Here is a 25,442-nt window from a genome sequence, read left to right on the forward strand (position 1 = left end):
TATTTGATATTGACCAGATCTTGCCCTGGCTGCGGGCAATGCTCGAATGTCGACTGCGTTGGCTCTGGCCTCAATTTGCGATATGCCAACTGAGCTTATCGGCTGGTACTCTCTGTTGATTGTGGAGTTCAAGTGCTTGCAGTTATTATCAACATCGTAACTGACTCAACCGTCTAATCCGTGTTAGTCTAAGGCACAAAATTGCAATCTTATCTTTGCCAGCTGTAAAGCTGCTGCCTTTGTCCCAGTCAAAGCAATCAAAATGCTTACATCTCTACATATAGTTAAATTTTTTTCCTGGCTGATTGTTTGACTAATTGATTGATCATGAACAGCTCAAACCGTTAAGCTGAGAAGCTTAGGTTATATACATGAATACGATAAAGAGATTGTGTACCTGATATTCCTGACGGATTGATTGATTGATTGACTTATGATCAACGCACAGCACAGACTCGGAAAAGTTCACAGTAAGTTCTCTTTGTATAACCTTAGAAAGATCTCTAAATAGAAAACTGTTTTTCCAGACTGATTGATTGATTGACTTATGATCGACGCACATATTGAGAAAGATTTTTCATACGTATCTCTCTACAGATAAAATTGATTTTCGGATTGATTGATTGACTGTATGGCTTAAAATCAACACACAGATGGTTATTTGAATGAAAACCAAAAGATATAAAGCATATAAAGATGTTTTTCCTGATTGATTGACTGACTGAAGATTAGCGCATAGCTCAAACCCTTAAAGCTGGACATCTAAATTTTTCACAGTAAGTTATCTTAGCGTATAATTAGAAAGTCTTTTTATGCGTATCTCATTATATATAAAACTGTTTTTTTTTTTCAGTCTGATTGATTGATAGAAAACCCAACTGATGATTAACGTACAGCTTTAACGCCAGCATAAACCCTGACAACTGAACAGCTGAATGTTTTCACAGTAAGTTATCTAAGAAATATTTTTTACATATTTATCAATTTATATAAAAGTGTTTATTGATTGATTGATTGATTAATCGTATGAGCTCGTTAGCTGAATTTGTTTCCCATAGCTAACTCTTGTTATCTTAGAGAAGAGTTTGATAATAATTTGTAATTCTTCTCCCCGCTAAGTTAGAAAGTTGGCAAGAAGCAATTTTAAACAAATTTTTATTTTCTTTCATTCATGAAAACACATTGAAGACGCATTTAATAGGTTGATTTTTTTAATGCACTCGCTTAATTTACTGTGGTGTGTCTGTGGTCAGTCGGCGACGGTTTGATTAGTCGTTTTTTGTGTTTGAAATGCAATTGCGATAAGCTTGGCAAAAATGACTGCAAATTATTAGTTGTTGCACTTAACAACCTTAAGGAATGCCGCGTAATAGCAATAGACTGCGTAATACCCTATAATTATATAATCTTCTATTGCCGCAAAGCAATTAAAACAAAATTTCTAAAGTTACAGTCCGGAAATCGACATGGCAAATGCTCCTGCTAGACTTCTTACTAGGGTTTTGCACATTCTCGTAGCCTTTTATAAAATGTCATTTTTTCAAATAGTTTTTTATTTCTTACCAAATTCTATAATTTGGGATGAAATAAATTGTTAAACGATTTTCATCTTTGAATGTTTAAATGTTTCCCGAAAAACGAAAGGTAATCAAAATCATATTTACAACATTTTATTTTTTTAATTAAAAAAGAAACGATAAATATTTTCAAAATAAAAAACTTTTTTTTGGAATATTTTTCACAATCACAATTTTATATTAAAAAATTAAAATGTGTAAAATTTGGTGAATACAATTTTTTTTTATTAATTTTATGTTTATTTGCTTTTTTGTTTTTAGTGAAAACAAAAACTTTCAAATTCAGAATCAAATATTTTTTAAAAGACATCAAAAAAAGAACAATAAAATGCAGAATCTAATAATTTAAACAAGAATAGCAACAAATAGGAGAAATAAAATTCGAATTTAAAGCTGGTTTAATTTTCGGACTACTTTTTTTAATTAATCTTCAGTCATTTTTCCCTACTGTTAAAATTAGTGCAAAAACATTTGTCGAACTTTGTCGAATTTCTGGGATGGTCGCAGATATCGTCCAGATTTTTGGTAACATATCTGAATGCGCCTAAACGTATGCAATACCCTAACAAATTATTGTCCATGGGCTAATGCAATGTTTTTTATTTTTCTTGAAACAAGAGTATTCATTAGCGTGCCTCAATCAATTGGGAATGACAAGAAGACTAGAATAATAAAACAAATTAAATGCTAAACTGCGTATTATGCTCGGGCCTACGCTTCCTGTCATATTAAATGTCTCGCATATATGCAAAATTTGCAAAAATGCAGCTGATTTGAAACGCTTTCCCTTGCAGCTGCTTATCAGTTTAATTGAGTATATAATACAATTTCCACATATATATATATATATTTTAATTAAGTGCAGCTGTAAAATAAGTGCAAATGTTTTCCATCGCGTTTCGTTTGAAAATAGAAAACTGGTTTGCCTTTTCCGCCGGCCAATTCCAATCAAAGCTTTTGTTTTGCGTTTTACACAAAAATAGTTACTTTATAGAAAATATTTTCCTCTGTTTGGACTTGATAAATATACTTTATATATATACTTCATATATATATATATTTGATTTATACACTTGATACTTGTTTTTTTGTAGCACTTTTTGTACTATTTTTATTTGTTTTCGGGCCTCGCCCAATTAAATTTTCAAGTCGCGTCCCCCACTCGATATGGCGTGTGGTAGCCGATAAACATTAAAGCGTTGACTGCACTCCGGTTAAATACAAAACACAACTGAATTCAATTGGTGTTTATTTTCATTTTTGTGCCGGCAACTGTTGATATTCATCAAATTTAACGCGAGCCTCAACATGTTTGAGTCGCGCTTACATCGATCCGGTTGGATCTAGGCTGGTATGCTGTGAGCGAACCAGCTTATCGAAACAAAACGACAGAATTTCTGGCTTATATAAATATAATAGAATATAAATTTGATATATTTAAACTAGCCTGGCATTTATTTATATTCTTATACTAATACCTTAGGGCTTGATTCTTTGTTCTCTTACGGAGCCAAAAACTTGTTGGTCCAGCTTCAAGAAATCTTACAATAATATTTTCGTAATTTTCCATTAAAACCCGATATCGGAGGGTGTGGAAAATATAGGCACAGGCTATTTATCAGCTGTTATATTAGTTTATGTAGCGAACTCTCAAGTAATTTTCCATTAGCACCCGATATCGGAGGGTGTGCAAAATATTAACAGAAATGTTTCATTAAACAGTTTTCCATGCTTTTTCCACAATTGCAGCTATAATTTTCGATAGTTACATTTGCAACTCCCCCCCAAGAAGGCCAGCTGCCTTCTCCTAGCAATTGTGTAGTTAGAAAACAAGTTTAGGGAACTGGGAACAGCTCCTCCATGGAGGAACCGGTTGTGGGAGCTCTCTCGTTTTATTTTTCCGCTTGCCGCACAGTGGTTAAATGTTGACAAAAAGAGAATCTTACAAAAATATGAATACAAAATATTTAATATTTATTCAAAACAGGTTCAGACAAATTATTTTGAGCTTAATAAAATATGTACATGCGCTTAAAACTAAGCAATAGTCGATGATGGTGTGTCATTAATACGATTGTACAGAGAATACAGGGCTATGCTAAGGGTATTGTATATATATATATATATAAAGCGTATAAATATATATATATACGGCTGCTAGGGAATTGTGAATTGGTGTTGGGTATAGATAAAATAAGTATGTATGTATATCACGATTTCTCCTTATGCTAAACGCTGTTCAATTCTTTGGCACATGGTTCTCTCAATTAAATGCTAAAAGAAATCATAAATATACCCGCACTTGTACACCTCTATAAATATATATATATATATATATATATATATATGTGTCATCTATATATAAAACAAACTGTATCGACTGTGTGCGGAATGTGGCATCGGGTGGGGCCCGTCCCGGCACAGTATCGTATCATCTGAATAATCTCAGTCGGAAGGACATGATGTAAAAGGCCAAAATGCGCATCATAATCAGCAGGCCCAACATAAAGAAAATGGCCAACTGATAGTTGGCATTCACCATATCCAGATCCTTGAGTATGTGCTTGGGTCGCGACAAATGACAGTACATCTCGTTGCACTCGAGACGCGCCCGATCGTAACCAAACAGGGCCAGCATAGCCCCATCCAGACTATACTTTAGAAAGGAGACATCGAAGAACCAGCGCAAATAGACGGGCGCATCCTTCTCCTGCAGAAAGAAGCCGCTAAACGCCAGAAACGGACATATGAAAAACGGTCCCAGTATCGCGCCCATATTCATGCTCAATGCCGCCCCGACCGCCAGTCCGATGCTTTGGGCCACCAGCGCCGTCATGAACACAATCAGAAAGAACATGCCAAAGCGCCAGGGCTCCAGCGGCTGCCGCGTCATCAGATATGTGGGCACTATGAACAGCGAGCTGCAGATTATCTGTATGGGCAGATCCGCCAGCGTAATGGCCACATAATAGGCGCGCAGCGAGTACCAGCGATTGAAGTGCTCACGCGATACGATCGGCAGCTCCACGGGAACTGCAAGAACAGAAATGGAAGTCGGAATAAGTTTCAAATAAATCTTCGATCGAGAAAATCGGAACTCGGAAATTAAAGAACTTTTTGAGCCATTTTGCAACTAATCTTAAATATGCAAACTTATGCGGAGCATTCTTATTTTCTCATAAAATGTGTTATTCACAGTCAAACACATTTCCGATCCCATAAAGTATACATATTCTCGATCAGTATCAATATCTAAGTCTCAGTCTTAATCTACCGCCATGGAAAGTTTCTTTGTCTTTCTGTGGCAGAAGGTATATTTATCGAAATTAGAAAATAGGTAGAATCGGTTCTTGCATGGAAAACTTTTTTGGTTTTTCAAGATATCTAACCAAAGCTCTGCTTCAAACTAATAAATCATATAGCTTTATATGCAAAACTTTTCTGATTTTTCAAAAAAACTTCCACTTCCTTACAAGTCTTCTTAGATATTTTGAATATGGGGAGATCCAAATCCTGAATAGTTGCAGCTTTTAGAGTGAACTTTGAATCTGTTAGTTGAATTCGATCTGGGGGTTGTGTTTGGTTCTATCAAGAAACCTAATTCAAGCGCCGAACCCGAACGACAGTTAACTAGTTGGTCTTAACGATTAAAGCCACATTAAAGCCAGACTTACATTTGACCAGAATGCCAGAGAAGGCACAGTACATGATGAACATGATGGTATAGAAGACATAGCGGAAATTGTTCATCGAGTTGGCGGCATCGTTGCCAATGCCATAGTACAGGAAGCCAATTAGCAGTCCGATGGCCAGGTGAATGCCAAAGCGCATCGTGGTCAGCGAGCTGTCACGCCAGATTAGCAGAAAGGTGCGCAGCAGCAATATGCTCAGCTGTCGATAAAAGGGCGTGGCATAGATATTCTCGCGCTTGCACAGATGCGCCGGATCCAGTTCCAATGTTGGCATCGACATGGTCGGCTTGTTCTTCTTCTTTTTCTTTGGCTTACAACAATTGGCATCGGACTTGGCATCGTCGCAGCCCATCTGGCTATCCCAGATGCGTGAGGAGAGCTCATTGATGGGCGTCAACGGCTTGAAGTTGAACGATTGGCGACAATGCCCGACTCCGCCGGACATGATGGGCGCCGTCACAGGCGTGAGCAGGCCGGAGTTCATCATTTGCTCTGCAAGTTGGCTCTTTGAGAAGGGAATTTCGAAGTTGGGCTTGAATTGTGAGCTTACCAACTTTACGCATGGCCGCCAGCTGTGCCACGCGCGCCGTCTTGCTTTGCCTGTAATCATCGTTGCGTCCATTGTCCATGAGTGCAATCAGCTTGTCCACCTGCCGTTCGTCCTCCGTGTCATAGTCATGCGTAGCTATTTCCATTACTGTAAGAAAAAAAAACACAGCATATATAATATTGAATTAGACCTATATCCATAAAAACTCGGGCTTAATTGCCAAAATAGCCGAATCTAAAGCTGAATCGAACCACGTTTCAATAAATGGGCTAAAGAGATTATACTGTATATATGAGGTAGTAGGTGACCCTTCAAAGTATATATATATATATATTCCTGATCTAGCCCTCGAGCTGGGTCATTTTAGGCCAGCTTAGGGTATCTACTAGTCGAGCACTTCGGGCTATTACTTCTAATTTATCGCTATTCACACAACTCACAATAATCCGCCGGATTGTAGGACTCGGGACAGTGCAGATTGAGTGCGCCCAGAAAGGGCACCAGATTCTGGGAACCGCCGGCATAAATGCACTGTCCCTCGGCTATGGCATAGAGATGATCGAACATGGAGAAGGTCAGCGCGCTGGGCTGATGTATGGTGCAGATGACATTGCGACCCTCGACGGCCAATTTCTTGAGCAGCGTTATGAGCTGGTTGCACGTGGAGCTGTCCAATCCGCTGTAAGAAAAGTGACACTTTAGTTGAGTTCAAGGTGATTCACTGCAAATGGCTGCATACGACGTGGGTTCGTCCAGCACCAGCACGGGCGGATTGTTGACCAGCTCCAGGGCAATGGCCAGACGCTTGCGTTGCCCGCCGCTCAGATTGCCCGTGTGCGTATTCCGATTCTCGTACATGCCAATGGCGACCAGAATGCTGAGGACACGTTCACGTTTCGCGGCCGGCGACATGTGTGTGCCAATCTTTAGATTGGCAGCAAAATGCATGGCCTCCTTGACGCTCAGGTAGGGCTGCAGCGACGTGTCCTGCGTAATGAACGCCACATTCGGCTTGAAGGCCTTCAGATCGCGTCGCTTGCCATTTATGCGAAAATCGCCTGTGTAGCCATTAAACCTATAGAAATATATTCATTGATGAGTCAACGATAGGAAATTTGTTAAAGTGCCGGGTTACATTACGTATAGCCTGAGAGTATGTTCAGCAGCGTGCTCTTGCCCGCACCAGAGGGTCCGGCAATGGCATTTAGCTCGCCGGAACGAAAGTAGCCCGAGAGTCCTTTCAGTATGTCTTTGTTTTCTGGAAAAAAAAAATCAAATGGGAATTAAGTCAATTAAACAAGGGAAAAAACGAAAATCTTGTCAATATTATTTGGCAGCCTATTTGCACCTCAAGCAAAGCCCAAGAATCTTGGAATGTGGGAAACACAGAATTTCTATTGAAAAGAAAAAATGTATGGAGCAGGCAGAAGAAAGTATTTCCGAATCCATTAAGTATATATATTCTCGATCAGCATCAATATTCATATCGATCTAGTTAAGATCTGTCTGACTCTATGAATGAACGGAAGGATCGCAGCATCTATAAGAGCTAGAGAATTTTGAACGTAGTTCCTCTCAGTGTCTGCGCTTTACGAGTTTTGTCCGATAAACGATAACTTCGCCAAGCAATCGATTAAAATCGATATCAAAATTAGGCGTTTTAGGTCATAAGAGCTCGAGTATTCACATTTGACATGTATCTTCTAGAATAATATATATACATCAAGTATCTTTCATTTCCCTATGGAAATCGATATTTATCGATCTTGGGAACATTTAAATTTATATGGGAATTGGGTACATATTGCATATCTAAACTCTCTAATCTCTGAGTCGAGGCATCTCCTTGGATGTAGCTCAGTCTCTTGCCCTGATCAATATATATATTCCTATATATATATTCCTTCTGCCTGTTTCAGCGACTTAAGCAAAGCTTTTTTGGCCATATTTAAATGGGAACACGTCATGAAAAGTTGTTCAAATATTCAAGATATGTCCATTCCCAGACGTATCATAAGTCAATTATAGGCGATTCGATGAAAACGAATAGTTTTTATATATAATAAGTTGTTGAAGTGGTTCGGGTTATGGGAATTCTTGTTGCTACTGTGCCTCGGAACAGTTTGCAGCTGATAAAGGGGGCCTATTAGCCGCGTTTCATGTAAGCTAATCGCCTTTGGCAATGATAATGCCATAAAATAAAAAACACATTTGTCCAATTTGTCGTTTGCTGCTTGTCGAAGGTATTTTTTTATTTTATTTTTTTTGTGCCAAGTGCCTTAGGTTTTTTATGGCACTGGCCGATATACCTTGGCTTTGGAGAGCAGGCCTGATGATAATCTATCGATTAACTCAGGTATTTGGCCATTTTGCTAATCGGGCAGAGTCTTGCCGCAGCCGAAGCTCTTATCATGTTGGTTTTGGTTTTTGCGGATCGCCACGAATCTTATCGTTATACTCGGTTTCGGTTTACGACTCCCGTATGCCATATGCCAGCACCATTTGGACTATTTGTTTTCTGCCAGATGTTGTGAAGGTGTTGGCCAACCACCTGTTTATTGCACTGATAAAGTCTGCTTGGCGCAGCAGGAAGCCAACAGAGCCCCTGACATGGCCTTGTGCTTGACATTGTATTCGCAATGGACATATCATAATAAAAAATAAAAAAAAAGCAGCTTACACCGATCGATGATAATAGCACAAGGTTTTCAATGCTATCATTAGTCTACACGTTCTCGCATTATAATTGCATTGTCTTAATCTAATGCTGGAATCAGCAATGCGGATTAGTGAAAACGCATTCAAAATAATCCCTGAATGCCGCTTATCTATTTATTGTTTGCTTTTATTACTTGCAAACTATGACTTTTCAGTTGTATTAGAGATAGACGAAAAGTTCCTTAGCCATAAAAGTATTTTGGGCTAGTTTTAAAAGAGGGCTAGAAAGATGCAAAAGTAGTCAATCGATTTATCATAAAAATGATCTAGGCTTGATTTTAAGCACACATATTTATCGATTAAATACATTAACTATCTAGGTTTAGATTTTGGTTAGATAATATTAGCTATATTATTATAATATTAGACGATATTAGAAATATTGTTGCGCTAATTAGTCTCTCAGATGTTTAGTTGGGCTACTCTAATGTATTATTAGTAATCGATTATTAATACATTTTAATAAAATAAAATTAAAATGTACAAAATATAAATTTGTTAAAAATATATATTTAATTTGTATAATATATAAAAGTTTCCATTCCGATCTGAATTTAAGGAGGCTAATAAGAACTAAGTACATCAAACTTTGGGCTTATGATCGATGTAAGGAACTAAATTCAAGCTGTAATATATACTAAACTTGTTTTTAAATCTCGAAAAACGCACTGGGTAGAAATCGTATTATAATATTAATCTGCGTTCGCGTCTGTTTTTATTTGAATCAGGAAGTTTTTATTTTTGACCTTTCAAGTGACTTCATTTGAAAATATGTTGATATAATTTCTTTGATCTTACGGCACGCAACGTATATCGGATGTGTTCAGTAATTAAATCTAATACGTAACACGCGCTAGAATTTTTTTTTTTTATAATAATACCGGGGAAATGTGAAACTGGAGCTGAAAATAATACGAATGTTCCGCTATGAGGAAGCCCAAAGAAAATAAACACAGGAAAACTCACTCAAGCTGATGCGACAACAATAACAATGTGAAATCAAATGAATGAAAGAACATGCATACTACTTAATGGAGCTTAAGTGATATTAATTAAAACGTTGGCGACCTTTATATTGTCTCAGATTTGTTGCCAGGTCAACAATTATGATACGGTTAGCTACGATTAGGCAATATATGGCCAATATTTATTTATTTATTTGTTTAAATATTTATTTCGTTTTTCCATTCCGAGTTCCATTATGGTGTAAGCGAACTATCACGTTCAATATTTATGCCCTCAACCCAAAAGGGTATCATGTTTTTGTGAAAAAGTATGTAATAAGCAGAAAGGAAGCAACTTCTACCCCTCTTTCTGTCACTCCCTTCGTTTGAATGGGATCTCTGCAAGAATCTCTGAACCCAGAAGATCTAGAGATGTGATGTATTATTGGTAGCAGAGGGTACAGGGTATTTGCTAGTCGAGAACTGTCGACTAGAGCCTCTTGTTGTTAATTGTTATCTATTTATTAGTTAGGCATTTGCTTTTCCATTGTGATTTACTTGTAATTGTAGTTTTTAGACATTTCATACATTCTGATAAGCAAATAGATAAGTTTCCTTTTTTTATGAACTCTGGGCCTCGAACTGCCCACCTCCAAAGAAAAAAAAAAGAAATTATGAACATGTTCATATTGTGTTTGGGCACACTCGTAATGAATTGATGCATTAGTCATCCATTGGCAATTATGCAGTTATGAGTTTCGGTATCTCTGGCACGTGTCGTACAACCTATTAGGACACTAAACCCCAGGTGACTCACCTTGATTCATACCACAATAAACTTCTATTAACTACGAATTTCCAAATATATATCAAACATGTTTGCCCCGAATGTGCGGTAATTAGGATAGGAATATATGTATTTATATAGATATACATATCAGCCTAAACATTTATATCATAGAGTGGGGCGTAAGTTAGACTCTGCTCGAAGGTCCCTTGATAAAACTAGCTAGAAACAATTATTACAAACTGTTTCTCTATATGGTATATAGATTCATATGTATATATATATATATAACTTACAAATCTTATCGGTTCGTCACTTTTGTAATATAGGTAAATACACACACACACACACACACACACGCCCAACTGTTATGCAAATATTCAAATCGTTTGCGTGAAACCCATAAAAAATTATTTAAAAAAAAAAAACGACAAAGGCAAATGACGACCCGAACGATCCCCATCAACTGATCATGTAACCCAATTCTCTTGTTCTTTCGCAATTTGTGGTAAGTACTATATAAAGTTATTTATATATATATGTAGATGCTTTAACATTTTCACTTTAAATTTATTTAATTGATCATAAGTAAGAATAAGGCAGCGACCTTTCGTATTGACCCTTGCACACGGAGCACAACTTTGATTTGCTCAATTGGAAACGTGTCCCAACTTTTTGGCATATTATTTTTATTTTATGTTCTCTAATTTATTTTCTATAGAACTAAATCGTTTAGCTGACATTACTCATCATTATCAGCTTTTAAGGCTTGTTTTTTCTTTGTTTTTCTATGTATTCATTTGATTCCCAGCGACTACGTAGATAAGTCCCGCACATAATATATGTGTAGATATTTTCTTTGTGAATCTAAATTAACTAGCTAGTACGAAGTACAAATATTAACAGCTGTGCCTATGCGTATACCTTCCAGATGATAATCAATTGAGTTGTATTGGAATAATCAGCCTAAATATTTATATCTTTAGGCATTCATAGAGTGAGGATTAAGTTTGACTCTTCTCTTCATCCGCTCTATTAAATTTTTGGCTCGCTAATTGCGCAAATTAGGTAAATTAAAATGATATATTTTCTGGGTTCGGGCTCGCAAAGTACTTTTATTATATATTAGATATGCATTATTTGTAATTGGACATCAGCTGGGCATTAGGATTTTGATAGATTCAAATTACATTAGCATTAAGAAAAGGTTTAGAATTTATAGAAAATAGTTTCATAAATCAAAAATTTATAAAATCAAATTTAATGGAAGAATGTGTGTATATTTGTTACAGGGTATTTCATAAAATAAAACTGTATGACACAGGGTATTTCAGGCTTTAAACCGATTTTCACACTCTTATAACGTATTTCATAGGGTGTTTCCCAATAAAAGTTTAACAAAATTAAGCACAGAGTGCTGCATAGCCCATAATTTCTTAATACACCAACATATCACAGGGTGTTACAAAGCACAAATCATACCATTCATTCGTTCTATTGATTACATAACGCACAGGGTGCTTTAGTTCCATAAATTGTTTACAGGGTATTTCAAAGCGCTCAATAGCTCTCAATGCACCAATGTGCCACAGGGTGTCACGTAACAATAATCATTCCATCCATGCAATAGTGTATAGGGTGCTTTGAAAGTTCTCAATAGTCAAATCTGAATCAGTTTCGTAATGCGTTAATGTTTTTCCAACGAAGCTCAACTAATTCATTGGACAATGAATATGCATATTTATAAACAAATCAATGCATGTATTTTTGGCCAATTCTATGTAAAGTTTTGCCACTAATTTGAGCATATTTAGGTAGCTAAAATAAACGTATTTCTAGCCTATGTGTATTGTTATTAAAACACGCACCAAAGCGTGACATTTTGGACTGGCACAGGGGCACTCAACAAAGCAGCAATGAGTAATTATTAAAGATCAGCCAATGATGATAAGTTCAATAGAGTGACGATTGCCTAGGAAAATACAAAATAGACATTTAATGAACGAACACAATGGAATACATCGAACACAAAACCGATTTGTTTATTTGATTGAGTAATAATGGAGAATGGTTGTAGATATAATACAAAAAAAAGTGGGTCTTAAAACAGGGTGTTTCATGGTTAAATACGACTCGATACAAATAAAACAGGCCACAGTGTGTTTAGACTTGGATGATAATTTTCATAGTTAAATTTATCTAAGTTCACACTGTGAGGCCAACATGGTGCTTCATCTCAGAAATACATTGAAATGAGCACAGGGTGCTTCATAGATAGACCCCCAAAAGTACTCTAAATAACCACGGGATATTTCATATTGATTATTATTCTCATTATACATTGAATTGAGCAAAGGAAGATTCATAGAGACTTTCCACACGGTACCATCGAATAGTGAATAATCATTCAATGAGCCACAGCGTGTATCATCTTAGTTAACTACTTATCATTAGTCATTAAAGTTCCCAAATGTATTTTAAATTGACTACAGGATGCTTCACGCTTTTCATTGCTCATTGAAAGAACAGCGTGATTCATATAGAAAGACTCAATTTAAAATTAATCCCCAATGTTTCATCTCAAACAACTTCTCATTAGTCTTTAAATGTCAGTTAACAACTTCTCATTAGTCATTAAATGTCAGTTAACAACTTCTCATTAGTCATTAAATTAAGCGCAGGGTGTTTCAATGTGCCACTGGCTGTATCAACTTATTTAAGTTCTCATTGAGCACAGGGTGTTTCAAAGTGAAAGACGGTCAATTACTCATCAAATTAAGCGCAGGGTGTCCAATTACATCCCTTTTAACTTCTCTCTGGTCAGTTAATTGAGCACAGGGTGACATTAAATGGCCATAGGACAGTTAAAGAATCGCTTGAATCGCCCACAGGGAACATTTAATCTTCTTCGTTTCACTTACCCCTCTTAAAGAATCCAAACCTGGCGCTATAGCGCACATTATCGAATTGAATATCAATTTTTTTGATCGTTTTGTATTGCTCGTGGGGAAAAATGGAGCCGGCCGTGCTGCTGGCGCTGTGGCTGCCGGAGCTGGTGTTCTGGCTGCTGGCAAAGCTCTCCGGCGCGGCAGAGCCGAGGGGTGTGCCATAAATGGATGAGCTGGCCGAGAGCGCAATATTCTCCGGTTCCGCGAGCGGCGCATCGTGATCATGTGTTGTTGTTGTTGTTGTTGTTGTTCCTGTTGCTGTTGTTGTTGTTCCTGTTGCTGTTGTAGGTTGGATGTTCAATGTCAGATGTGGCGGCCGCTTTGTGTTCAGCTTCTTGGCGGGCACTGGCGTTGTTGGACGTGCTTTGTTCTGTGGATAATCAGTCGTTGTTGCCCCGTCTATGTCGGAGGCCGAGGCGCAGGCTTTAAGATTGTTGAGCCTGATGACGTCACCGGCAACGCCCGACACCGTGGGCGAAACGGCGCTGGCCAAGCTCCAGCTGGACATTTTGTTGTTTTCCTTTGTTGTTTGTTAAAAACTTTGACGTTTGTTGCGGCCGCTTTGGTCATCAAATTGCAATTACTTGTTACTTTTGTAATAGGATAAGAGCATCATTGGTAACCCTAGCCAGGGTATTATAGTGTCACTATCTATGTTAATTATAACAGTACGATAAGTAAATATCGATAAAGAAAAGCGGCTGCAGAGAAGAAGTGGAAGGCAGTCTCTCTACAGTACTAGCAGTAAGAAGACGTGTTGTTAAAAATAAAAAGGCAACCCGAACATAAGTTAAATCAACGAAGAAAATCATACTATTACAATATCAGAAGTGGGATTGACTCAGAAAAAAAAAAAAAAACACAACAAAATGGAAAATATAAATATAAATGACGTGTCAATAGCGACATTGAAAAGTTGGTTGGCATTACTAAATTTGCCAACAGAGGGTACCAAAACTGAGCTGATGGCGAGATTAAATAAGGTACCAGTGGATATCCGAGACGATGCTGCAAAGGAACTTGAAGTTCAACGTAACAAGGAACAGACAATTGAGGCTCAAAATGAGTTGCAAAACATAATGCAACAACAGCGTGACGAAATAGCAAATGGCGCCGAGATGCTGAAATTGATGCGTCTCGAAATTGAAGCGTCTCGAAAATTCCTAGAAGAATTTCAAGTAACGGTGAACCGCAACTCGCACATCGGCGGGAGCGACGGGGGAGAGCAAGAAAGTGAAGTCGGCGATTTATTGCAGCTAGAGGATGGTCACACTGAAGAAAGACCACGGTCGACGGATGGCAACGCTGGTGCAGCTGATTACACTGGAACGGATGGCAACGCTGGTGCAGCTGATCACGCTGGTGCAGCGGGCAACGCTGGGGCAGCTGGAAGGATCGACGAAAGTGGCAACGCTGTCGGAGGCAACTTAAATAATTGCATCCAAACTGGAGCGATGATGTTAGCCAAGGAAATTTTATTAGAATTTACTGGAGAAAGTGAGGTGCGTAAATGGGTAATGCAATTCTTCAATGTGGCCAAGATCTACAGACTAAATGATATGCAACAGCACTTGCTTTGTATAAGCAAATTGAAAGGCGGTGCTTTGAAGTGGTTGCATGCAGACCCTATGCGCATCATTGCTCCGATTGACGAGATGCTAAATCAATTGGTTTTGGCCTTCGGGGGAGGATTTTCGAAGTCGGAACTACGACAGAAGTTCGAGGATCGGGTTTGGAAACCAGATGAGGTGTTCGCCACATATTTTAGCGAAAAAAGCATATTGGCACAGGACATCAACATTGATGTAGAGGAGTTAATGGAGGGTATTATTCGAGGCATACCTTGCGAAAACTTGCGCACTCAAGCTAGTATGCATTGCTTTACCAATCCGGCTCAAATTTTACGTGCGTTTGCAGCTATAAAGTTGCCAATTAAACGGGTACGAAACCATGTAGTGAAACAAACTGCACAGGAAGCACAGGCGGACAAACAACAACGTTGCTACAATTGCAATGTTAAGGGCCATTGGGCCAAAGATTGTTTAAAGCCCAAACGGGAGGCAGGATCTTGCTATGCGTGCGGCTCAAAGGATCATTTAATAGCAGGATGTCCAAATAAAAAGTATGATATGGAAAACAAATATGTAAGATACTTAAGAATTCATTTTAGTAACTCATTTAACAAATCAATAATTGCAGAATGCCTTATAGACTCTGGCAGCCCTATTTCATTTTTAAAGGAAAAGTTTGTGCCATTAAAAGTAAAGCGTATGCCAGATGCAAATTCGTATGTAGGTTTAAATGAAAGTAAATTGAAAAATTTTGGAAAAATTTTATGTTTTATGAAGAAAAAGTTAATAAATGTTTATTTTAATGTTATAATTGTGGCAAATGAGTCTATGAGGTATGACGCTGTGCTTGGTAGAGATTTTATGGATTCTTTTGGTTTAAATATTGATTTAAGAACATTAAAAATTGTGAACGGGCATAAAGTTGATCACCAGAATAATGGTAAAAATGATATCATAGCTACAAGCTACAAAGAAAAACAAAAAAAAGTGGACGATGAAGATATCAAACACGAGCAAAATGAAACTATATTGTTAAATGATAAAATCGTTAATAAGGAAATAGTCAGTAATGAAACTGTTAGTGATGAATTAGTTAGTGAGAAAATTGTTAGTCCGGAAACGCTTGGTGATAAAGTTGGTAGTGATGAGATAGTTAGAAATAAAATAATTAGTGGTGAAATAGTTAGAAATGAAGTGATTGGGATCGAAACTGTTAGTGATGAGATAGTTAGTTATGGAGAGCTTAAGCTCGAACCTGATAGTGAAGAAGTTGTTAGTGATGAAATTATCTATAATCAAACCGGGATTGAAAAAGTGATTATAGAAGATATAGGAAACAGTGCAGTTAAAATTAATAATCATGTTAATGAAGCGCCAGTGAATAGCGAAATCATGGGAGTGTTAGAAGAGAATTTTGAGAAGGATATCTTAACAATAAGTTGGGAAGATTCTAACAAAAGAGAAAATATATATATTTTAAGTGAAGATATTGATTACAGCACAAAGTGTGAATTTGAAAATTTATTTGAAAATACTTATGTAAAAGCGAAAAGGCCAAATCAGCCAAAATTAAGACATGAGTTAAGCATAAGATTAGAAAACGACAAAGTATTTAATTGTACACCTAGGCGGTTATCTTATATGGAAAAAGAAAAGTTGCAAGAATTATTAGACGACTATTTAAAAGATGGAATCATTAGGCCAAGTTGTTCAGAGTATGCATCACCTATAGTACTAGTGAAGAAAAAAACTGGAGACATGAGGTTATGTATTGATTTTAGAAGACTGAACAAAATTATATGTAGAGACAACTACCCGCTACCATTGATCGACGATTTATTAGACAGACTATGCGGAAAAACAGTATTTTCAAAGTTGGATCTAAAAAACGGGTATTTTCATGTTTTTGTTAATGAGCAATCTATTAAATACACTTCATTTGTTACCCCTTTAGGACAATATGAATTTCTTAGGATGCCCATGGGTTTAAAAACTGCGCCACATGTATTTCAAAGATTTGTTAATAACATATTTTGTGATATGATAAAAGATAATAAGGTAATTGTTTACATGGATGATATTATGATAGCAAGTACAAACATAAAGGAACACATGGAGACCTTAAAGGAAGTGTTTATAAGACTGGTGCAAAACAAATTAGAGTTGAAATTAGATAAGTGTGAATTTTTTAAAAGCAGCGTTAAATATTTAGGATTTGTGGTGGATAGTAAAGGCGTTAGGGCTGATGAAAAAGGGTTAGAAGCGGTTAAATCCTTTCCAATACCAAACAAAATTCAGGGAGTACAAAGTTTCCTAGGGTTATGCTCCTACTTCAGGAGGTTCATTTTAAACTTTTCTATATTAGCTAAACCCTTATATGATTTATTGAAAAAAGATAAGAAATTCAAGTTTGGAGAAGAGGAGTTTAAGTGTTTTAATATGTTAAAAGATAAATTGTTAGAGGCGCCAGTACTATCAATATATAATTACAAAGAAGAAATAGAACTACATTGTGATGCCAGCGCAGTGGGATTTGGGGCTGTTTTATTTCAAAAAAAAGAAGATAGGAAATTACACCCGATTTTTTATTTTTCTAAAAGAACAACCGAAGTAGAGTCTAAATATCATAGTTTTGAGTTAGAAACGCTAGCCATCATTTACGCATTACGCAGATTTCGTATATATCTGCAGGGAAAACGATTTAAAATAATGACAGATTGCAACTCTTTAACTTTAACGCTTAACAAAATAGATTTAAATCCGAGAATTGCTAGATGGGCGTTAGAACTACAAAATTACGATTTTGAGTTAGTGCATAGATCGGGCAAGCAAATGCAACATGTGGATGCGTTAAGCAGATGTTATGAGGACATTTTAGTTATTGAATCCAATAGTTTTGAGGACAATTTAGTTATTTGCCAAAGCAAAGATGACAAACTGGTAGATATTAGAAAGATGTTAGAAAAAGAAGAGCACAAGCTATTCGAAATGAGAAATGGGGTCATTTACAGAAAAACAAATGATGGCAGATTAGTTTTTTATGTACCAAAGGATATGGAAGAACATGTACTTTACAAATATCATGATGAGTTGGGACATGCTGGGAGAGATAAGATGATCGATGCCATTGGAAAGAGTTACTGGTTCCCATATATTAAGGAAAAAGCAATAAAGCATATAGGGAATTGTTTAAAATGCATTGCCTTCGCCCCCAAGACGGGTAAGAGTGAAGGACTATTACATAGCATACCGAAAGGAAACAAACCGTGGGAGATGATCCATATAGACCATTATGGACCAATTAATGCAGGAAGGGCTAATAAATATATATTGGCGGTGGTTGACGGATTTTCAAAATTTGTTAGACTATATACAGCAAAGACAACAAGTACGAAAGAAGCGATTAAGGCATTAAAAGATTATTTCAGAGCGTATAGTAGACCTAAGTTCATTGTATCGGACAGAGGGAGTTGTTTTACTGCAAAAGAGTTTGATGAATTTTTAAAAAATGAGGGAGTAACGCATATTAAAATAGCAACGGGTTGTCCGCAAGCAAATGGTCAGGTGGAAAGGTTGAATAGAGACTTGGGTCCGATGATGGCAAAAATGGCGGAGCCAGAAAATGGTTTACATTGGGATGTTATTATAGAAAATGTTGAATATGCAATAAACAACACACAACACAAAAGCATAAAGAAATTTCCAAGCGAAATGTTATTCGGATTACAACAGAAAGGAAAAGTTGTTGATGAATTAAAAGAAAAATTAGAAGAGTTTACACAGGTGAACACGTGTGATAAAAGAAATTTAGAAAATATAAGAAAGAGTGGAGAAATATATCAAAAAGAAGCTCAAATCAGAAATGAAGAGCGGATTAATAAAAAGAAGAAAGTATCAGTAGAATATAAAATAGGTGACTATGTCATGGTAAAAAATTTTGATAGCACACCAGGAGTTTCAAAAAAGTTAATACCAAGATATAAAGGGCCTTATAGTATAGAAAAGATTTTAAAAAATGATAGATACTTGTTAAAGGATGTAGAAGGCTTTCAATTATCTCGCAACCCGTACGTTGGTATCTGGAATAGCCAAAACTTTAAGCATTGGATGCGAAAATAGGCAATAAGCATTAGTTATAAAGATAGATACACATATAAAAGACAGAGATCGGGAGCTCTCTTTGTCAGGATGGCCGAGTTGTAATAGGATAAGAGCATCATTGGTAACCCTAGCCAGGGTATTATAGTGTCACTATCTATGTTAATTATAACAGTACGATAAGTAAATATCGATAAAGAAAAGCGGCTGCAGAGAAGAAGTGGAAGGCAGTCTCTCTACAGTACTAGCAGTAAGAAGACGTGTTGTTAAAAATAAAAAGGCAACCCGAACATAAGTTAAATCAACGAAGAAAATCATACTATTACACTTTTAATAATACTTGTTTGTGTTTTTGTTGTTGTTTTTTTTTTCTCTCGAAATTTGTTTAAATTTATTCAAATTCCCTTTGCACTCAACACTTTGCTCTTCTGTCTCACTCGCTCTTAAGGGCGCGGCATGAAACAGAACAAAAAAAAAAAAAATTATGCATAAATAAATTTTTAGGCTCGACAAAAAAAAAAAAATGCTAATAAAAAACCGAAATGTTTGCTACACGCGTTGATGAGTTCGGTCTGTTTATTTGTTTTTGTTTTCGCATACATATAAAGAAAACGAAATGAGCGGCGCGCTCTTAAAAGCCTCTTCTCTGTGTGTGTGTGTGGGTGTGCGAGTTCATTAGCTTTTTAACTGACGGAATGATAGCGGAGTGAGGAACAGGGCACTGCTGCCAGTGCACTGTTGCTAATCAGAACTTGCCCCAAAACAAGTAGGCACAAAATAGCTCAAAGAGAGCAAAAGCGGTTTGTTGTTCTTGTGCTGCTTTTCGATTTCTTTTGCGGTGACATCTGCTGCTGTTGTTGTTGGTTGTGCTTTGTCCCACACGTGTCGCTCATTAGGCTGCGCTCTTGCCAACGGAACTGGGCTTGCTCTTATTTTGAAGTGCTCTTAACTGACTCGGATCCTGTGTAATTGCGCTATGCAACACGTAAAAAGTCTAACTAGTGCATATGTGACGCTCTCCCGCTCTCTCTCTGTCTCTCTCTCTCTCTCGCTCTTTATAAACAAAACACACTCAAAGCTCGAATGCACTTGAGGCAGGCAAATGAATATTTATTCACATATATATGTGTGCGTACATATATGCATATGTACATATATTTGAATTATAAGTGTTCTTTTTTGCGCGTCTTCTGCCTTTGTTTTGCCTATCTTAACAGTGGCACACATTAATATATAGTTTTTATTGTTAATCTTTTTTTTGTTGTTGTTGTTGTGGTAATTGCTGTTAATTGTTGAATCATTTACTTTAACTTTTACTTGGTTACGCTTTGCACACACTTTCATTCTCATTCTCTTCGCACTGCTGAGCGCCAAAAGCCAGCCGATTACCACATACGTATCTATTTATCTACGCGCGCGTGTGTTTGTGTGTGTGTGTGTGTGTGTGTTGATCTATCTTCCTGTTTTTTTCGGCCTATTTCATATATGTCATTTGCTAGTCTCTATTTCAATTGGCCACGCTACCACACACACACACACACACACACACACACACACGCTAGTTCTTATTAGAACATCAACGTAACATTGTGCCAAATGTGAACGTGTTGCTTGGCCTCTTTTGCGGCTTATCGCGATTCTTAAAAATGTCGCACTAAACCTCAATGTAAGCCACAAATATTGTTTTTCGATTGATTGGTCAAAAGTTACTGATTAGAACAGCTAGCTCTTTTGTTGTTGTTGTTGTTGTAATACAATCTGCGCTGATATGACACAATACACACGCACACACACACACACACGCACACACACAGGCTCGCTCACAAACACTCGACGCTTATTTGTCGCACACACAAATTACATTTTTAATACATAATTATTGTAATGTGCTATTTACTCAAATTTCAACGTTTCACGTTTAATAATCGCGTTTTGTATATTTGTTATATTTTTATATCTATATGCGACAGCGTCCAGTCAACGACGTACGATCCTCAGCGACCGTTAACATGGCACAGACTGTTTTCATATATGAAAAACTGAAAATTATATTCTGCTTGTTGCCCATTATCTCGCGCGCTACGACTCTCGCTGCTTCTCTCTCTCTTGCTCTCTTGCTCTCTCTTGTTTTACAGTGGCGCGCTGAGTGCGCTTATCGGTCGTGTGCGACCCCTTGCAGTGAGCAACTGACAACGCCGCTGTCTTTATTTATGTTCGCTTCATCGTGCGCTGCCGTTGCAGGGGGTGTGTTTTTCTTCTTGCACGCAGTGCATAATATGTTGTTGTTGTTTATTTGTATGCGACACATTTTTTTTTTTTCAATTCAGGGTTTGTACAGATTCATTTGTGGTAGGCCCACATTGCACTCTGCTCCTTTGTCTCAGCCCCAGCAGCAGCAAAACAAGTTTGACCAGTTATGAGTCTAAGAGAAAGAGAGATAGAGGGAGAGAGAGAGCGCATCGTTAATCGCCTGACTGCAATGCAAACATAAATATTATCAGCTGTTTCTCAATGGAAAACAATTAATGTAATATTTTTGATATTTTTCATTGACAACTTAATTGTATAATAAAGTTGTGTACATAAAATTACTGGTATTTGGAAAGTGCAAGTTCATTTTCTTAAAAATTGTAATGAAAATATTTAAATATGTGGCGCCCAGCTTATCGAATTCGGTTGCCTATCGAAATACTGTTGCTATGTGGACAGGCGGTCACACTGCTTTATTGATTTAACAGTTCTGACAGCTCTGTTAAGCTCACAGTTAATACTGAACATCATAAACGGCAAGAAGTGTGATATTTATGGAAAATTGTTAATATGCAAGAATTGAATTAATGAAACTAAAAATTCAAAAGTGACAATGTGCTAAATAGTTGTAAAAGTTTCGTCGAGTTATTTGTGTGCAATTATATTCAAACTCTGCATCAGACGGAAAAAAACATCGATAACAATATCGATAGGCGGCGTATGTAAAAAACTACAATCGCGCTACAGCTGTGCCCTGTGACAATTTTGCTAAAAGTTTTTCTATCGAGCCGCGGCCGCCGACGCAAATAGAAGCAGGAAAACGGGCAAAAAGAAAGAAACTACAAATTTTTGTATTTTTTTTTAAACTATACAAACAAAGCCCAATATGACTGATATGCGCAATGAGATGGACAGCGATCTGGATCAGAATTACTCGCTGAACAGCAATGCGGATCCCAAGAATATGCAAGAGCTGACAATCTATGTGAGTAAAATGCAAAAGCCACGACTAAATAGCAGTAAATACAACAACACGCCACCGCTCACCTGCCGCCGACCCTCGCCCTTCCCCCGCACTTTCCATCACTCCATCTCTCCGTGCATGTGTGTGTGTGTGTGTTGTGTTATTCTATTAGGTACAAAATCTCTTGCAGAACGTACAGGATAAATTCCAGACGATGTCGGATCAAATCATCACACGCATCGATGATATGGGCAATCGCATCGATGATCTGGAGAAGAGCATTGCGGATCTGATGAATCAGGCGGGCGTCGAGGGAACGGCCCCAGAGAAATAATAAGTGCCAGTGCCACGCCCATAATCAAGGCACATATCGCATTCACATAAAGCATATACATCGAACATACATACGCACGCACACGCACACACACTCACTCACATTCATGCACACACACACACAGATACATTTGTAACAATTCCAGCATTCACATCCCGTGCACCCACATTTAATTGCTCTCAAACTGTAAAACACAAAAATCAAACCAAATTTTGCTCATTTCGTTTTTTTGCATAGTTTTAAGTTGTCAAAATTAAGTTAAGTACATTTTTGAAAGTTTTGTTGTTTTCGAGGCAAGGCAAACAATTTCGCAACATTGCCTTACAATTTTAATTACAATTAAAAATCGAGAATTGTACACACACAAAGAAAAAACAAAAAAAAAAAAACAGAACATAAAACCTCAATTCATGTCAAACTGTTAGTATTAAGCACGCTTCGATTCAACAACGGTCACCAGGCGACGTCCTCCGCCGGCTGCCACCTCAGTTGCTATTCCCGCGCCGCGTTCCGTGCGCGGCTTCCTGAACGCCGCCTGCAACGAGAGGGTGCATGATTCAGGGGGAGGGGGGAAGGTTTCACCTGATTAGTTATGCATTCATCTATTGTGATACCCTTGCAGAGGGGAATTTGAGTTTTGTGTGAAAGATGTCTCCAGTTCTTAAAATTATTTACAAAATTTAAAGCTATCTTATTGTAACTGGGAATATGTTTCTCGACGGGATCGTATATATCATATAGTTATCGGAAATATTGCTCGACATAGGTATAGACATAAAGAGAATATCATTAATATCGCATTGCTTTAGCAAAGGTAAAGCTGTTTGTTTTTCAAGAGTTTGCCATGAGCCTTTCTATGCGCTTCTCATTCCATCAGAATCTTTACCACATCCTAGCACTGTCAATAGGAATATTTGGCAATTAATTAACATTTTATATGGAAATATTTGTCACCCAGAAAAGGTCTGCAAGGGTATTTGGACTTCGGCTGCCCGAAGCTGCTTCGATTCTTGTTTATTTGGGATAAATAATGTGGCGTGTGTTTTGTGGGCAAGCGCGGGCGAGCTATGCAAATGAGTGCTAAGCTGTTCCCTTGTTCCCTAGTTTTGGGGCACATGGAATTGCTTTTGCAATCTTACGTGCGTGGCTGCCACGGCCTTAAACGGATGCTTGACGGTCTGGCGCGCTGGCTTGCTGGACGAGTCCTTGCCGCGCGTCTTCACGCCGAACACATTCTCGAGTGGGGTTGAGGGCGTTTCCTGATCCAGTTCATCGTCTGAGGCGCTGCCGGAGCCCTCTTCCTGCCCCACCTCCTCGGCGCTTTGTTCGCTCTCCTGTTTCGGTTACAATGATTATCACAGATATGCTCTCTGCTGTGTGCTTGTCTAAAGCTTACCGCCTCCTCCTCCTGCTCTTCATCGTCTTCGTCGTCGTCGTCGTCCTCGTCCAGCTCGCTCTCATCGTCTTCATCATCCTCCTCCTCCTCGCTCGGTTCGGCCTTGCTGGAACGGCTTATGCCGGCGCCAGTTAAATTCTTGCTGCTTCTGGATAGCTTATGCTGACGCTTGAGCGGACTCAAGTGATCACGCTCCAGGCTGTCCATAGACTGGGCGCGCAGACCCTTCTTCAGCGTTGACTTGCGTGCGGTGGGCTCCTCTTTGGTTTTCATCAGCTTCTGGAATTGCAGAAAATCGTCGCGCTCGTCGATGTTGCACACATCGTAGTAGCTGGCGCTGAGCACCTCCAGCGCCTTGGTGTGTTGCTTCATGGCAATCAGTATAAAGTCGCTGAGCACCTGCTTTACGTCCCGCAGCTTGCGCTGCTCAAAGCTGCTGATGATCTCGTCGATCTCCTTGTTGGTGCGCTGCACCTCCATTTTGGTCTTGAACAGCTCCGAATCGGCGGCGCTCTGCTTGAAGGGGATCTCTTTTTCTATTTAGCCAGCGATCGCTTTACTTTCTGAACAACTCACATTGTTGGCCGCAAACTTGGACTTGAGCTCCAGCATTTGGCGCTGGCTAAGCACCTCCTTGTCCCGGGCTATGACAGCCAAGCGCAGACTGTCCCTCGTCGATTTGCACAGCTGCTCAAAGTGCGCCAGCTCGTTGACTATCTGAAAGTCAAACAAATTAGTCTGTCTGTGCATCGCCCTTTGCCAGGCCATGTCACCTTCAGCTCCAGCCTGTGCACATTGATATCCATGTAGTCGCCGGTTATGGTCAGCGCATTGGTAAAGCTCTTCAGGCCGTTGCAGAGGCTCTCGTTGATCTCCTCGTCATCGGCGTAGTTTTTAATATTCTTGGCCAGCTCATCGTGTGCATCGCGGTATCTGTAATGGGCTTAAAACTTGAGGCAACTTGTTAACTCAACAAATTTTCGTGCTAACTTGGCCATTTTCCGTGTGAGCAGCGAAAATGCTGAACACATTTCCATCAAATGCCGTTCGGTGAGATTAATGCGTTCGTTGATTATCTTGATGCGATCATCTTTGCTGCTCAGAAAGGAGAACTTGCCGCGTCGAAACATTTTAATGCCAAATTCAAAGTGTGCCCTTTTTTTTTTTTTATAAACACAAAATCAAAACAAAAATGTTGCCAGGACAACGCAGGGTTGCTTTATGCGGCGCATACATACATATATATCGTTAAGTCTGTTAAGCATAACATGTTGGCAAAACAGATTTTCCAAAAGTTTCTTTAATCCACAGTTTTTATTTAATTTGAGAAAACTGCGACAGCTGCAAATTAAATTTCAAAGTTTTGCGGCATTGGTTTTTGAATATCGATACTTTATTTAACTGCAATCGATAGTACTTAAAAGCAATAGTATCGCTTGCAGCCGGCTGTAATTTTCACTAGTAAACGTCAGATGGCGCCAACATCAAGCATGGTCTAGAGTGCGTCGCGAATATAAAGTCTTAAGTTAAATACATTTCAATCGTCGTGTTTTTTTTTTTAAAGATTCGTCCAAAATATATCCCCAATATAAAGAGTGTCAGGGTCAAGAGCA

General features: G+C 38.1%; 4 protein-coding genes and 1 long non-coding RNA gene across 12 annotated transcripts; 3 read left to right on the top strand and 2 right to left on the bottom strand.

Moving 5' to 3' along the window:
- Positions 1-337: 337 nt before the first annotated feature.
- LOC26530746 (uncharacterized) lies at positions 338-10,778 on the top strand. The gene is made up of 4 exons (XR_001450196.3): positions 338-470; positions 528-776; positions 854-946; positions 10,598-10,778. It is a non-coding gene; the product is annotated as an uncharacterized lncRNA (long non-coding RNA).
- LOC6628314 (ATP-binding cassette sub-family G member 4) lies at positions 3,535-20,910 on the bottom strand. 2 transcript variants are annotated; one of them, XM_015173046.3, is made up of 7 exons: positions 20,783-20,910; positions 6,955-7,077; positions 6,559-6,894; positions 6,260-6,498; positions 5,820-5,966; positions 5,252-5,761; positions 3,535-4,610 (listed from the first exon to the last, which is right to left on the bottom strand). In XM_015173046.3, coding segments are annotated over exons 2-7 (1,836 nt in total). In that variant the 5' UTR covers positions 6,957-7,077; positions 20,783-20,910; the 3' UTR covers positions 3,535-4,008. The 2 variants fall into 2 exon arrangements, with proteins under 2 accessions (XP_015028532.1, XP_032293982.1); XM_032438091.2 differs by lacking the exon at positions 20,783-20,910 and adding an exon at positions 13,190-13,724 and having other exon boundaries at positions 6,960-7,077.
- Positions 14,086-19,224, top strand: LOC138911247 (uncharacterized). Of its 2 annotated transcripts, none has more exons than XM_070209176.1 (2): positions 14,086-15,360; positions 15,416-19,224. In XM_070209176.1, exons 1-2 carry the CDS (start codon positions 14,086-14,088, stop codon positions 15,425-15,427), a joined length of 1,287 nt encoding a protein of 428 aa, XP_070065277.1. In that variant the 3' UTR covers positions 15,428-19,224. The 2 variants fall into 2 exon arrangements, with proteins under 2 accessions (XP_070065277.1, XP_070065276.1); XM_070209175.1 differs by having other exon boundaries at positions 14,086-15,338.
- Positions 20,911-21,767: 857 nt separating the features above from the next.
- Positions 21,768-22,643, top strand: LOC6628313 (heat shock factor-binding protein 1). 2 transcript variants are annotated; one of them, XM_015173113.3, is made up of 2 exons: positions 21,768-22,120; positions 22,290-22,643. In XM_015173113.3, exons 1-2 carry the CDS (start codon positions 22,022-22,024, stop codon positions 22,431-22,433), a joined length of 243 nt encoding a protein of 80 aa, XP_015028599.1. In that variant the 5' UTR covers positions 21,768-22,021; the 3' UTR covers positions 22,434-22,643. The 2 variants fall into 2 exon arrangements, with proteins under 2 accessions (XP_015028599.1, XP_002052737.1); XM_002052701.4 differs by having other exon boundaries at positions 21,875-22,120; positions 22,272-22,643.
- Positions 22,644-22,710: 67 nt separating this feature from the next.
- Fam92 (CBY1 interacting BAR domain containing protein Fam92) lies at positions 22,711-25,083 on the bottom strand. 5 transcript variants are annotated; one of them, XM_070208811.1, is made up of 7 exons: positions 25,068-25,083; positions 24,820-24,984; positions 24,603-24,762; positions 24,406-24,546; positions 23,830-24,345; positions 23,573-23,767; positions 22,711-22,968 (listed from the first exon to the last, which is right to left on the bottom strand). In XM_070208811.1, coding segments are annotated over exons 1-7 (1,287 nt in total). In that variant the 5' UTR covers positions 25,070-25,083; the 3' UTR covers positions 22,711-22,860. The 5 variants fall into 5 exon arrangements, with proteins under 5 accessions (XP_070064912.1, XP_002052736.1, XP_032293986.1 ...); XM_002052700.4 differs by lacking the exon at positions 25,068-25,083 and having other exon boundaries at positions 23,830-24,342; positions 24,820-24,959; XM_032438095.2 differs by lacking the exon at positions 25,068-25,083 and having other exon boundaries at positions 24,820-24,959.
- Positions 25,084-25,442: the final 359 nt, after the last annotated feature.

The sequence above is a fragment of the Drosophila virilis genome, chromosome 4, assembly GCF_030788295.1.
Source record: "Drosophila virilis strain 15010-1051.87 chromosome 4, Dvir_AGI_RSII-ME, whole genome shotgun sequence".
NCBI classification, from domain to species: Eukaryota; Metazoa; Arthropoda; class Insecta; order Diptera; family Drosophilidae; genus Drosophila; species Drosophila virilis.

Bases quoted from the DNA above. Each gene is read 5' to 3' on its own strand.
- LOC6628313 (XM_002052701.4), top strand. From the start codon at position 22,022: ATGACTGATATGCGCAATGAGATGGACAGCGATCTGGATCAGAATTAC. The intron at 22,121-22,271 runs GTGAGTAAAATG...TTATTCTATTAG, and splicing joins TGCAAGAGCTGACAATCTAT to GTACAAAATCTCTTGCAGAA.
- Fam92 (XM_070208811.1), bottom strand. The intron at 24,763-24,819 runs GTTAGCACGAAA...AGCCCATTACAG, and splicing joins CTCACACGGAAAATGGCCAA to ATACCGCGATGCACACGATG. The intron at 22,969-23,572 runs GTAAGATTGCAA...CTCTCGTTGCAG, and splicing joins AGGCCGTGGCAGCCACGCAC to GCGGCGTTCAGGAAGCCGCG.
- LOC138911247 (XM_070209175.1), top strand. From the start codon at position 14,086: ATGGAAAATATAAATATAAATGACGTGTCAATAGCGACATTGAAAAGT. The intron at 15,339-15,415 runs GTATGATATGGA...CAATAATTGCAG, and splicing joins GCAGGATGTCCAAATAAAAA to AATGCCTTATAGACTCTGGC.
- LOC6628314 (XM_032438091.2), bottom strand. From the start codon at position 13,724: ATGTCCAGCTGGAGCTTGGCCAGCGCCGTTTCGCCCACGGTGTCGGGC. The intron at 6,499-6,558 runs GTATGCAGCCAT...CTTTTCTTACAG, and splicing joins GTGCTGGACGAACCCACGTC to CGGATTGGACAGCTCCACGT. The intron at 5,762-5,819 runs GTAAGCTCACAA...GCCAACTTGCAG, and splicing joins GGCGGCCATGCGTAAAGTTG to AGCAAATGATGAACTCCGGC.